Source organism: Phalaenopsis equestris, unplaced genomic scaffold, assembly GCF_001263595.1.
Source record: "Phalaenopsis equestris unplaced genomic scaffold, ASM126359v1 Scaffold000941, whole genome shotgun sequence".
In the NCBI taxonomy this organism is placed as follows: domain Eukaryota; kingdom Viridiplantae; phylum Streptophyta; class Magnoliopsida; order Asparagales; family Orchidaceae; genus Phalaenopsis; species Phalaenopsis equestris.
In genome coordinates, this window is record NW_018165380.1 from 43,145 (window position 1) to 55,358 (window position 12,214).

General features: G+C 36.5%; 2 protein-coding genes across 3 annotated transcripts in view; one reads left to right on the forward strand and one right to left on the reverse strand.

Annotated features, from left to right (window-relative positions):
• LOC110032443 (ent-kaurene oxidase 2) overlaps window positions 1-1,730 on the forward strand; it is a 32,743-nt gene extending 31,013 nt beyond the window's left edge. For both annotated transcript variants that reach the window (XM_020736081.1, XM_020736082.1), the window contains exon 8: window positions 1,258-1,730. In XM_020736081.1, coding sequence (XP_020591740.1) covers window positions 1,258-1,578 — 321 coding nt within the window. In that variant the 3' untranslated portion in view covers window positions 1,579-1,730. The remainder of the gene's footprint in view (window positions 1-1,257) is intronic.
• A 1,313-nt stretch (window positions 1,731-3,043) lies between these two features.
• On the reverse strand, window positions 3,044-10,301 carry LOC110032444 (glycosyltransferase family protein 64 protein C5-like). Its single transcript, XM_020736084.1, has 4 exons — window positions 9,739-10,301; window positions 9,540-9,662; window positions 8,639-8,806; window positions 3,044-4,892 (listed from the first exon to the last, which is right to left on the reverse strand). The coding sequence occupies exons 1-4, from the start codon at window positions 10,060-10,062 to the stop codon at window positions 3,222-3,224; spliced, it is 2,286 nt and encodes a 761-aa protein (XP_020591743.1). The 5' UTR covers window positions 10,063-10,301; the 3' UTR covers window positions 3,044-3,221.
• Between the last annotated feature and the right edge of the window lie 1,913 nt (window positions 10,302-12,214).

Consider the following 12,214-nt stretch of genomic DNA (forward strand, 5'->3'; position numbering starts at 1 on the left):
ACATACATGCCACTCAAATTTTTAACATCACATTAAAAATACTACAATGACTATCTTTTTAAAAGTGAAATACGCATTTTCATGCATAGTTTTGTGACACTAGGTGATATAGGTGTAAATATCAAACTTTAGGTGTTAGACATGTAAATTTGTGTGGTATGTATGTAAATTTCTTTTTTTTTTCTTAGTTTTGTAGGCAGGGCTTATTTGGTTGTTTATCAGGGTTCATTTGGTTGCTCTTAAGCAAGAAATATATTTTAAAAAATGATAGGTTTTTTATCATTTTGGGTGAAAAATAAATCATTGTATTTGAGGGAGTTTTGAGGAGGTTGTATTTGAAATTAGTGTTGATGTCTATTATATTAAATTAAATAATCGATTTAACAAAGAAAATTTTTAAAAATCTTTATAACCAGGTATCATGTAAGTATTTTGGATCTATTAGAGAGACGAATGAGGTTAGGTGGTATCATTGGATCTATTAGAATATCACCTATATTGCGTTAGGTTGGGTGGTTAGTTTAGAGAAGTGCTGTATGCAGTAAAATGGTATCATTGAGACTTCAAAAGGTAAATTTAAAATAACTATAATTACTTGGATGATATTGAATAAATACAAGGGTTAGACTATAAGTTTTATTAATGTTCAAGTTGAGTTTGATAGAAATGAGAACCTTAAAACAAATTTGGTAAAATTAGGATAGATAACTTGAGCAATGATTTTATTGAGTGACTAACTAGCATGAAACTTTTTAATGTTTGGTAATTGAAATTACACTTGATTTTTTGGATTTGAATATGCCAGGTTGAAAATGAACATTAGAAGAGTAAATAAATTTAATCTCAGAAGATTAGGGAGGAAAATGACTTGAACAGAAGTTGTATAAAATGATTTGCCAAGGATAGGTTTAATTCATTAGACACAAGTAATAAGAATAAATAAAAAATAAAAATTCATAATGCTGACCATAAATAATTGGGATATGGCTACTGATTGTTTTCCAAAAGCACATTTTTAAAACTTCAAGCAACCTAATGAACCCTAAATTTTTAAGAAATGATAACATTAGTTGGATTCTATCATTCTGTTGGTTGTAGGCCTTCTTCTTCTAACAAAAAAAGAGTGAAAACATAATATTTTTTTTCCCTAAAACTTGTTTTCTATCAATAAACATTCAAATGATCCCTGCAATTCATTTACTTCGCACAAAATATATTTTCCTTTTAGCTTTGCTCAACTCCAAAAATCTCTCACAGATCATCATCAACCTATATGCATGCAACATGGACAAGTGTGATTGGGAGGAACCAGAAGCATGGAAACCTGAGCGATTCATGTCGGACAAGTATGAGCAATTGGATATGCACAAGACAATGGCTTTTGGAGGGGGAAAAAGAGTGTGCGCGGGCTCTTCTCTGGCAATGCTAATTTCCTGCACGGCTATTGGAAGATTAATACAGGAGTTCCATTGGAAGTTGAAGGATGGAGAGGAGGAGAATATAGATACTGTGCAGCTTACTACGCACAAGCGCTATCCAATGCAAGCGTATATAAGAGCAAGGGCAACCATGACTTGAAATAAGATGACATGGTTTGCATGAATTTAGGCTATCAACAATTGTCTTTTTTGTTGGGTCTCTTCTCGTTTCATTTTGATGAACATTTTCTGAAGTAGTACAGGAAATTGAAGTTTTTTAAGTAGATGGTCAATTAGAATCTTCATGAAATAAATTTGTGGTCATCTTTTGATGCTTAATTCTTTGATATCAATTTCTAAATGTTTGTGATTGTCTAAAAGCTTCGAGTATTTATTTTTTTTTAATTTGAAAGAATTCTTATTGAACTGGTGGAAGGTGAAGATTGGATCTTTGATGTCAGAAGTTCACTTGATATATTTTATAATTTATCATTCTTCATTAAAAAAAAAAACCTAAATTATTGACTTCATTTGTTTCAGATTCAGATCAGGATTAATTTCAATTTGACCTGTAAGTAAGCCAATGTAGTAGGTAGATCATAGTTTTTCTTAGAAGATCAAAAAAAGATCTATTGAAGGCCCTGGTCAGAGAGTACAAAATGATTATTAATTTAAAATTATTTTTCACTATGTTTAGTAAAACACACACTATAAGGTACCAATATATATTTGATACCAAGATGGTGAAAATTCAGAATTTATTCTAAATCGTTTGTTGTGTTGGAAAATATTTTACATGCCATGGAGATGATTAAAAAAACGTAATAGCAATTTACATAGTTATAATGAAAAATATTATATAATTTATATTTAAAATTAGATTTTATTGAGTTTTAGAGGGTTTCATGTGCGCTGCTCTGCTTATGGAGAGATTTGTGTGCGTAAGATGTACGCAGCGTTGCGTATATCTGGTAGGTTATAGGGAAAATATTGAGAGTTATATCTGTGTTATACCCATGTAACCTCCCTGTAACCTACCTGTAACTTAAACATATATAAAAACAGAAGCGCAAAACTTAATAGTTACATGTATGTTATAGGTAGGTTACAGGAAAATTACAGGGGGTATAACGTAGATATAACCCTCAATACTATGAACTTTCAGATCTAAATATTTAACACGAAAATTTTACTATTTATATATCATGAAACTTCTCTTGAAATGATAAGCGCGATATGAAGCAAGATACTATGAACTTTGGCATCCAGAACAGGAGTAAGGAGATAAAAAACCTTAAAAAAATTGGGCATTTTTTTCCTTATGGATAAAAGGCAGCTTGATTTAAATAAGTGTAAAATCAGAAACAAGAGAGAATAGACTATTAACTACATAACAGAAATGAAAACTGAAAATTTGATCCAGTTAAAATCAAAAAAGTACAACCAGACTTATGAACCAGCCTCAAATCCACCCCCAAAAGTTTATTAACTCGACACATGCTCATCATCTTACATAAACATGAATAAAATTTTCTTGTAGAAGTTCCCTTCTTAGGAGGCAACTGTTCATCATAAATAATTACAACACAAAATAGTGACACAAAATAGTGAAAAAAAAAAAAAAATTTGCATAGTTCTACAAGGTTAAATACCACCTGCTCATATAAACTACAACACAACGCACAAAATCCACAAACAATGCACCTTTTTGCATGGCAATGAAGCCTCTCACAACCTGTTATACTTAGAAACTTAATATAAAGATTATCTAATATTATGAGCTTCGATTCTCTAACTTCAATCTTATGCATCCCAACCATCCTCTCTACTTCCAAACATCCATCCCATTTTAGGAAGAGAACCATATATAGAGGAGAATCTCGACAAACACTCTGTCCTGATATTGTAATGCTGTTGCGTGTTTCTGCTAATGGCAGAAGCGGAAAATTTAGAAGTGTCGATAGCCCATGAAGGATGAATGTACTCAACGGTCCTCATAGAGCTAATATTTGCATACAAGAAGTTCATTAGTATATCTTCACAATTAAATAATTTGTCAACTAGCGCTCTTCCTTCTTTTGCCTGCTCGCTCCAATATCTCTTGAAAGCAAGCTCAACATCCATGAAAGCTGCACCAGTTAATATGACATTGTAGCCATTTTTCTTCCTAGCATAAGTTTCATCTCTATATTTTAAAGGGATTCCATCCAGTAGTCGAGGATAGAACCCCACAATTCTCTCAGGATGCTCTCTCCAGGCTCTAAACCCTTTTTCTATGTCATTACAAGTCATCAATATATCATCATCGAGTTCAAGAACAGCCCTGGTTCGTATAAGACCATCATCCTTAAACCGATTATTCAGAGAATTATGTTGCTCAACACGGATTCGGACGGGCACGGCAGAGTCAAATTCTCCTTGAACGGGAGGTTTTCCCTTGTTCCAAACGACTACAATCTCTCTAACAGAAGCACATCTAGAGTAATGTTTCACATACTGCTTTAGATTCCAAAGGCGGGCTTCGTAAGTCATTGTAAGCATTGTAAACTGGGAATACTGGCCTTTATACATGTAGCCCTCTTCAGCACCATTCCCTCCATATAAATATTGAACAGCCATACAGACTAGAACCATGCCAATGATAGATAGGAGGCTGATGGTGAGCTTTCCATGACAAGTTTTCAGCTTTGCTTTGCCTTTGAGTGAAAGAATGAATCTGTTTATGACTGCAGCATACCTCTTAAGTTTGGAGTGGGGATTTGCCCAAAATGAAATTGACTCATTTCTTCGACTAATGATCAGATAATTTCCTTGAGGATGAATACAATCCAAGACACCAATCAATAGTCCAATGAACATAACCAGAAGAAAAAGCAGAATTAAAAATGTCCAGCCAAGGAGTAAAGTCCTTGTTGAATAACCAGAAGGAACACGATCTCCATCCATAACAGCAACCCAGGTGCCTGAAGGGAGCTGTTTTGGGTCTAGGTGATGGTGTCTAACACCATTCCAAGAATTCCTGCCCTTTTTTGTTTCTCCAATGGGAAATGAAACTGGCACCTCCTTGTATTCTTGTTCAGTTAGCCTTTCTACCTTGTATATCTGGAGCCTTCGACCATAAGTCCCACTACAATCCTGACCAGGACGATAGAGAGAACCTTCGTAAACAAAAAGACGACCTCCATTTCGTGCCCCCAAGCTTTTGTCAGATTGGTATATAGGGTTTTTTCGGTGTTCTTTCCATGGGCCAAGCGGGGAGTTACTGAACCATATTTCAAGCTCCGCATTCTTCTCTACACTTAACCTAGTAAAATCTGAAGTAAAGAGCCAATAATATCCATTAAAGTGAACCAACGATGTATCTATGAGTGGTTTACTCACAAGAACCTTCTCAAATGTCCATTCGAGTGGAAATTTAGTAGCTCGATAAAGCCGAAGGTCCCCATTTTTGCTGCCCTCGGGCATCATATATGTCTGACGTGAAAAAACAACGTAAATAGATTTCATTGGCATCGGGGAAAAAAACAAAAAAATGATATAAATTCATGCTAAGTACAAAAAACAGATAGTTACTGGTATGTCAGCCAAACAACAGTAGAAGAAGTATGAGATCCCATCCAAAACGCTGATACTAGTATTGATATTCTAAGAAATCTACATATTTGTGGAGTTGGAAGGAAATCTTGCCTAGTTACAGAGCTGATGCAATTATGTACAGCCTCTTTAAAAGACCTTTTGGTAATATGTTAGTTTCATTGTTCCAGCACTCAAGTTAGATTTCATAAGAAATATGTGCATAGACACACACATGCACACATACAAAGAAAAATTATTCTCAAGTATTTCCTGTCCCTTGTCATTGCCAAGTGAGACATACAGGTAGTTGAATGGTCAATACTTTTATAGTAATTGCAAAATAAGAATTTATTTTGGTACAAGTAAAGATCAAATTCAAGATCTTGATAACTATGGACTATGGACCATGCGGGTAACAATGTATTAAGCAAAAAACCATGGGAATCAGATCTTCCCAGTATCACAAAACTCCATATTTTGCCTCGACTCTCAATTTCAAAGCTAAGCCGCCAGTTTCTTCAGTGGTTTTAACATAGTTAGTCTCCTTCAAGCCTTTACTCATTGTTGTTGCCATTGGCATTCCCCCCAAGCCGCCGCTAGTGGCAATTTATCAAATATTTATATATTAGCACTAAAGATTAGCTGTTAGTGTTACGAAATCACTTGCAAAGGAGGAAACCTTTCTTTCATAGCTCACCAAGTATTGCAGCTAATACGATGCTTTAACACTTCCAAATTAGTCATTGATTTCAGTTGCTACTTCACAAGCAAAGGTAAGGAATTGAGGGCGAAGAACCTTCAGCTATTTGTGGTGGAAGAAAAAAGAATTTGGGATAACTACATTTGATTTTTCAAAAATCAGAAAGAGGTAAATCTGCAGCAAGCTTTTGATGACTTTTCTTTTTCCCATATCAGACTCTCTTTCACAACTTTTGATTTGGAATATTAAGTCAAATTTTTTCTATGGTGGCATGAATTCGATGCCTTATGCTGTTTTCGTTTAATCAAATCTAATATTGACGCCTCCTTTAATTTTGACTGACATTATCTATGCATAAGCCAACCTCTCGATGGGTCCTGATTGACATTAGAAAACTTACCGCGTGTAAAGGTTGGCCTATGATTAAACTATTCTTAATACCAACGGACATCAAAAACACTGTCCTCCATTAATAGTAATAACAAAAACTTAGAAATCCTATATGATAAAATCACAACTATCCATTTTATTCTCACACTTCTGGTGATATACGGTGAAACAAATATATCCTAAAAGAACATAAATCACTTGCAGTATGTTATGCCATATGCCATCATTGCCTTACCTTACTCATTAAGGATAGATTTAACTAATCCTCATTCAATATCCGTGTGTGTTGTGTTTTATGAGGAATTCAACAACAATTCAAAAATTGTTTCAAACAAAAATAAATGTTACCTTGGATTAATCCTCTATCTTCTTAATTCTTAACTCTGTTTATTTCTATCTCTAGCTTACGAGTAAATTTCACCTCCTTTGTCCATGTGCAAACCATCTAGGTTTGATGCCCACTCTTTAATATATAAACCCACCATCCTCTAATATACTCTAATATAAACCATCTAGGTTTCCAAACTTTCCACACATTCATTTTACCATTCTCAAATTTCTTCAATGTTATTAAACTTAGCTCTTGACAACCAACGATACTTTTAGTTGTCCAACACTAAGATCCCTACAAAATAAATTCCTATCACACTAGCGCCTACGAGCAGTTTAATCTTTTGTTATTTATTATTGTTTAGTATAAAAAGGGTTTAATAGGTTAGGGTTAGGGCGAGATGAGATTGTTATTTTTGAGTATTAGGATTAGGATTTTGGGAGAGATCGCCTACTCTCGAACTGTAGGTACTTATTTTTTATGCATTCGAGTCATGATGTTTTGTGTTGGTAAATAAAGAAATTTTATTTGCCCTGATTTTGCGAAGGTAATTCATTGCCATTGAGGGCTGTTAACGATCTGATTTCAAGCCGATCTGGGGTCTGCTCAAAATCGGCTAAAAAAAAAATCGATCCGATCCCGATTCCAGCCAAAATTTGAATCAATTTTTGAGCGATTAAAGATCTTAAAGCTAAATTCACAGTCATATGTTGTTAACAATCCGATTTCGAGCCGAGTCGGGGTCGGCTCAAAACAGGCTCGAAAAAAATTCAATTCAAAATTTTGGTTTGCAGCTCAGCTCGTTTATTTCGATTAGATCTCGATCCGAGCCAAAATTTGAATCAATCTTCGAGCGATTAACAATCTTCGAGCTAAATTTACAGCCATATCTCCATTCCTATCAAATTGGTATTAGAATCTTCATAGTCACGTCTCAGACAGATCACGCAGTAGGGACAGTGATGTCCAGAAATTCCACAACATGATCGAATAGAATCGCAGCTTAAAAGAGTACCATGCCAAACCTAGTGCTTGAGCTCACTGTGATTTACGCATCCCTTGTGATCTTGGTGGCTTCCCAACGGTATCGCAATAAGAATTAGCTAGAAAGCGATGCATGATCTGCTTATGATATAGTAGCGATAAAAGCTACTTGGGAAATGACAACGGGATTGAAGTGATTCGGGATCACTTAATTGTGATAAATTCGCGATGAGAGCTAGCTAGGAAGTGACAATGGGATTTCAGTGTACATGGGTTTTGTTTTTGTGATAAAAAATCGTCTTGTGAGTAATGGCGACAAAGAAAATAGATGATCTGGATGAGAAATTGGAGGAAGAGGTGAGTCAAATCAGGATGAGAAATGGATGAGTGTTTCTCTTCAATAGAGGGGCGATTTTCAACCATTGAGGGAAAATTTATAACCTTGAAAGAAATGATAAAGTAGATCACAAAGTTCCACACAAAGCTGTTGTAGCCTACAGTGGGATTAAGTAAAGGAATTAGAAGCAAATTGGAGCGGTAGCACTTGGAGGGAATAACATGATATTCAGAAGACTAGAACAATCAACAGCAAGCGGGAATGAGACAGCATGCGATTTGAATGGGAGAAGATCGTTTTGAAGGATTTTTTCCTAGAATAGGAAACCACGATGGGTGGAACACCAGCAAAAGGTTGCATCCAACCGTGCCAGTTTTTTTGTTGTGGTATCCTTCTGAACGGAAGACAATTTGAGAGCCAATGCAGGCAAGCGAGCTGATTATGTGGCGAGCTAAACTTATAAAATAGGGAAAATCAATATGGGTCGAGAAAGGGAACCCAACCCTCGCTTCATAGGTGGAATGAACTTCGTTCGTGGAAATTAGGGAGGAGATTCATGCATAAGAAAGTTGAAGATGTCGAACTGAAGGACAGGATACTTATAATTGGGTTAATCACATGGAGAGATACTTTGATATTAATGGCTGACAGAAGAAGAAAAACTGATGGCAATGGCTTTGAAAGGGGAGGCTCTAGCTTGGTATCCATAGAGAGAACAACATCAATCAATCAAAAATGAAAACCATATCTATAAGCAAGATAGATTAGCAAGTCTCATCCAACCTATCATGAAGCAAAATATATCAATTAGCAAGCACAAAAGAGTACTAGAAATGGAAAACATATCTATTTCGAGGTGCTTCTCATTTAAGTACTAAGTAGAATACATTTTTACAACTTACATCATTTTGGTAATTGAAAACATATGGATAAGAGAGATGCCATGCTTCATCTAGAGCAATGCCAAGAAATTCCCATGTAGCACCTTGATCCAAACTTCTTGCGACCCCAATATCACCTTGCATTGTGGCCACCGTTTTTGTTTCAAAGAAGAGGTAAAATGTATTGTCCTGATGAAAACATAAGAAATATATCAGGATAAAAATGAAGAAATGGGTATTCACAAAAGAAAAAAAAAAACAAAAAATCAGATTTCCTAAAAACAAGCTGAAAGCTACTTACATCTTTCAAATTTTGCAACCAAACGTTAAGAAAAAAAGTTATAGTTACATAGAAAATTATTAAAATTCCTACCAAATCAGGTGCATGAGAAATATTAAAAAAGTAAAAACTAGTTTATGAAGAAAAGTTTGCATACCAGAAAGAAGCAAAACAGATCTTTGTAGCAATTCAAAACAAAGGCATTATAGCACAGCAAATAATTGCAATTTGAATTTTCTTAATAGATGCATGCACATAACAAGGAGAAGTTTGGTCCGAAGTGTGAGAAGCCATCAAGACGATATCCAGGGTTGCTAGCAATTCAGTTTAGCATATGTTTAACCCAGTTCAGACAAAGACAGTCCAAAGTAAAACCAGCGTATAGAAATGAATTCAGATTTAGTTATCAAAATCCACGCATCTTTTAGAGTGGAGAGGTTTGATGGACATGATATATATATGAAACGATAAAGAATCCAACCCAGAACTCGCAGTTTCTGTAGAAAGTCTTATCTTGTCATTTTTTTTTACTTCTGAAACGGGTAAAACTGCAGCTAACAAATTCTATAATAGAACTCGACTGCAAAAGTTCAAAATTTAATTCCTGACCTATAGAAACAAACCTACAAGAAGAGTTCCAACCTGAACGAAAAGAAAAGGATCCGCAACGAAATTGCTGGGATAACCAGCATTGGAGACAGAAGCACACGTGAGCACAGGATTCGCAACTGGCCAGGCCGAGCTTTTCTCGTTACTCCTGTTTGACTGCCATCACAGCACAGAATATCTAAACTGGCCTTAAAATAGAACCATGATAAACAATTCAAACAAGTTCAAATACCATTTCAATGGGAGCCAGCGAGAAGGGGCTCTTCCCGTAGAAAATCCCAATCGACCACGATCCCTCCCCGTCCGGACGGCAGCCAGCAGAAACCAAATCATCCGTCAGAAAGGAAGAAACCCAAAGCCGGAAGAAAAGGATCGCCACGATGCTGCAAGCCAGAAAGTACCCGAGGAGGAAGGCGATGAGACCTGAGGAGCGGATGACACCACCAAGCGGGCGAGTCCACCTTCGCCATCGCGAACGCCACGGCCCCGCTATGCCTAATCTGCGGAAAATCCAAAGTTCCGTCGAGTTGACACCTTTTTCCCCCATCGCCAGCATCAAGGAGAAACAAATAAGTTGAGCAGTGGAGACGCTTATTCTCCTTCCTTGGTCTTACTCAGAACAGGGGTCGGGAGGAAGCAAAACCTCCCGACCCATTATTGCCCTGAATGACTTCGAGGAGAAGGCGGCGGCGTTGACTGAGTGGAGAGGGAGGAAAAGAGAGAAGGCAAGAGGAAGCAGGCACTAGAAAGCAACTGGCAGATATGTGGGTTCTATCTCGTTAAATTATGCGGTGTTCGTGTGGCCACGCTGAGCAGGGCTCGGTCTTTGTTGTGGTAGCTTTTTTTTTTTTATTTGTAGCTAAATATTATTTGGACGAGGTTAATCGGACTCCTAGTGATTTTGACGACTGAAAACCGTTGGACTTGAAAATTAAACGATTAAATTAGCGCTTTTCATTCGGCTGAAAAAGAGCGCATAGTATTCCTATGCTTCTTATTTTTAACTCTTTGCCATGAATTAAATTGAAATACATTTGTAAATCGAAATTATGTTGGCACTATTTTTGATGAAGAGATCTAACAATCTAAAAGATGAGAGTACAACGAAAGAAGACCTACCGACATAATACTATGAAGCTCACTTATCCAACTTGATACAACCAACTGAGCTAAAGCCAAATTTGACTTAGCTACATGGTGGACAAAAAAACTACTAAATGATTCGAGCCTGAACTACTCGAACTGAAATGAGATAAATACATATTTGAGTCAACCACTATACGTGACCCGACCCAATACATTAGGCTACCTTCCGGTAGTTCTTATTTGAGAAAACTTGCAGTCGATTCCTCAGAGGTTTCTCACTAAAAATCAAGAATTAACAATATGACAAAGAGTCTTGTAGTTATCTCCTCGTTGAAGAGCGAGCTACCAATCAATTTTAGGTGATTCAAAATCTGTTCGATATTTTGGCATCGCTCTACCAACATGAATTCCTCACCACGGATAAGGGGTTGAAAGCTACACTAAATGAGCAATTGGCAATGCTGACCAAGCTTAACCGATCAAACTAGTCCTGGTGATCTGAAGCCAATAAAGCTTAGTCGCGATTAAGCTAAAAAGAAAACGAGAGATAAGCTCATATATGTAAAATACCCAGAATATCTCGTACAATCCCCATTAACACGAGGTCAAAAATATAACATCACCATATTTTACTCTCTCATTTATAAATCGAGAGATCATTTTATGAACAAAGGATAGCCAATTTTAGCTAAAAAAAAGGTCGGGAAAAGTCAACAAGATTGACACGATTTATTATTCACTACAGTTCATTCTTCTCTCTCTCTCTCTCCTCTTTTATGCTCTTTTCTGTGATTCATGAACAAATCAGAAAGGATTTCTATGTGATTTTGAAACTAACTTGATTCAAATGACTTCCAAATAAGTAGGATCTTGGAGCAAATTAGGTGTTCAGATACCCTCGTCCCCTACACAAATCCAATCGACAGTCTCATCCAACATAACATTCCTCCAAGCTTCTTAACCATCGTCACCACCCTCTCACCAACCTTATGAATATCAGTAATCATTTTCATTGACCACACATGTATGAAACTTTTTCATAGTTCGTTCTTGTAATTTATCTCATCCATTTTTTTCTATGCACAACACACTAGCTCTCAATTTTCCTCGAGCCCAAAGCATCAACCTACTATTCCTCCCTCCACTCTTGTTCATTGTGCCCCGCATGCACACCTCTGTCTCACACCATAGAGAAACACTACTGCTCGCTTCTCTGTTCTACTCGAGCCTTATCCCTATTCTCCTTTCTTGTGAACAGGCTCTTCAAAGTGTCTTGTATGCCTGAATAGCTAAAACCCCTTTCTTTTCTTGCCTGCAAAACTTGAAATAGTACAAGCCCTTTTTGGTATTCTCCTCTCTCTCTCTCTCTCATGAGCTAATATTATACAAAACACAACTACAACACTCAACTCACCAACTTTTCTCACAAATAACTTTGATCTACCATCCCGTTCTCTCTCTTTTCCTCATTGTCTCTAATTTATAGAGAGACAAAATATGTTCTCTCTCTCTTCCACTTATGCAACCACCTTCCAACTCCTACCTACAACCCGCAAGCCCATAATACCTCCATTACCTTCTCTCAAATTCTTCACCAGCATCTACAAGCACCTGCAACCCTA

Bases quoted from the DNA above. Each gene is read 5' to 3' on its own strand.
- LOC110032444 (XM_020736084.1), bottom strand. From the start codon at position 10,062: ATGCTGGCGATGGGGGAAAAAGGTGTCAACTCGACGGAACTTTGGATT. The intron at 9,663-9,738 runs GTATTTGAACTT...CTGTGATGGCAG, and splicing joins CGCTGGCTCCCATTGAAATG to TCAAACAGGAGTAACGAGAA. The intron at 4,893-8,638 runs GTAAGTTGTAAA...TTTTCACGTCAG, and splicing joins TTTTCAATTACCAAAATGAT to ACATATATGATGCCCGAGGG.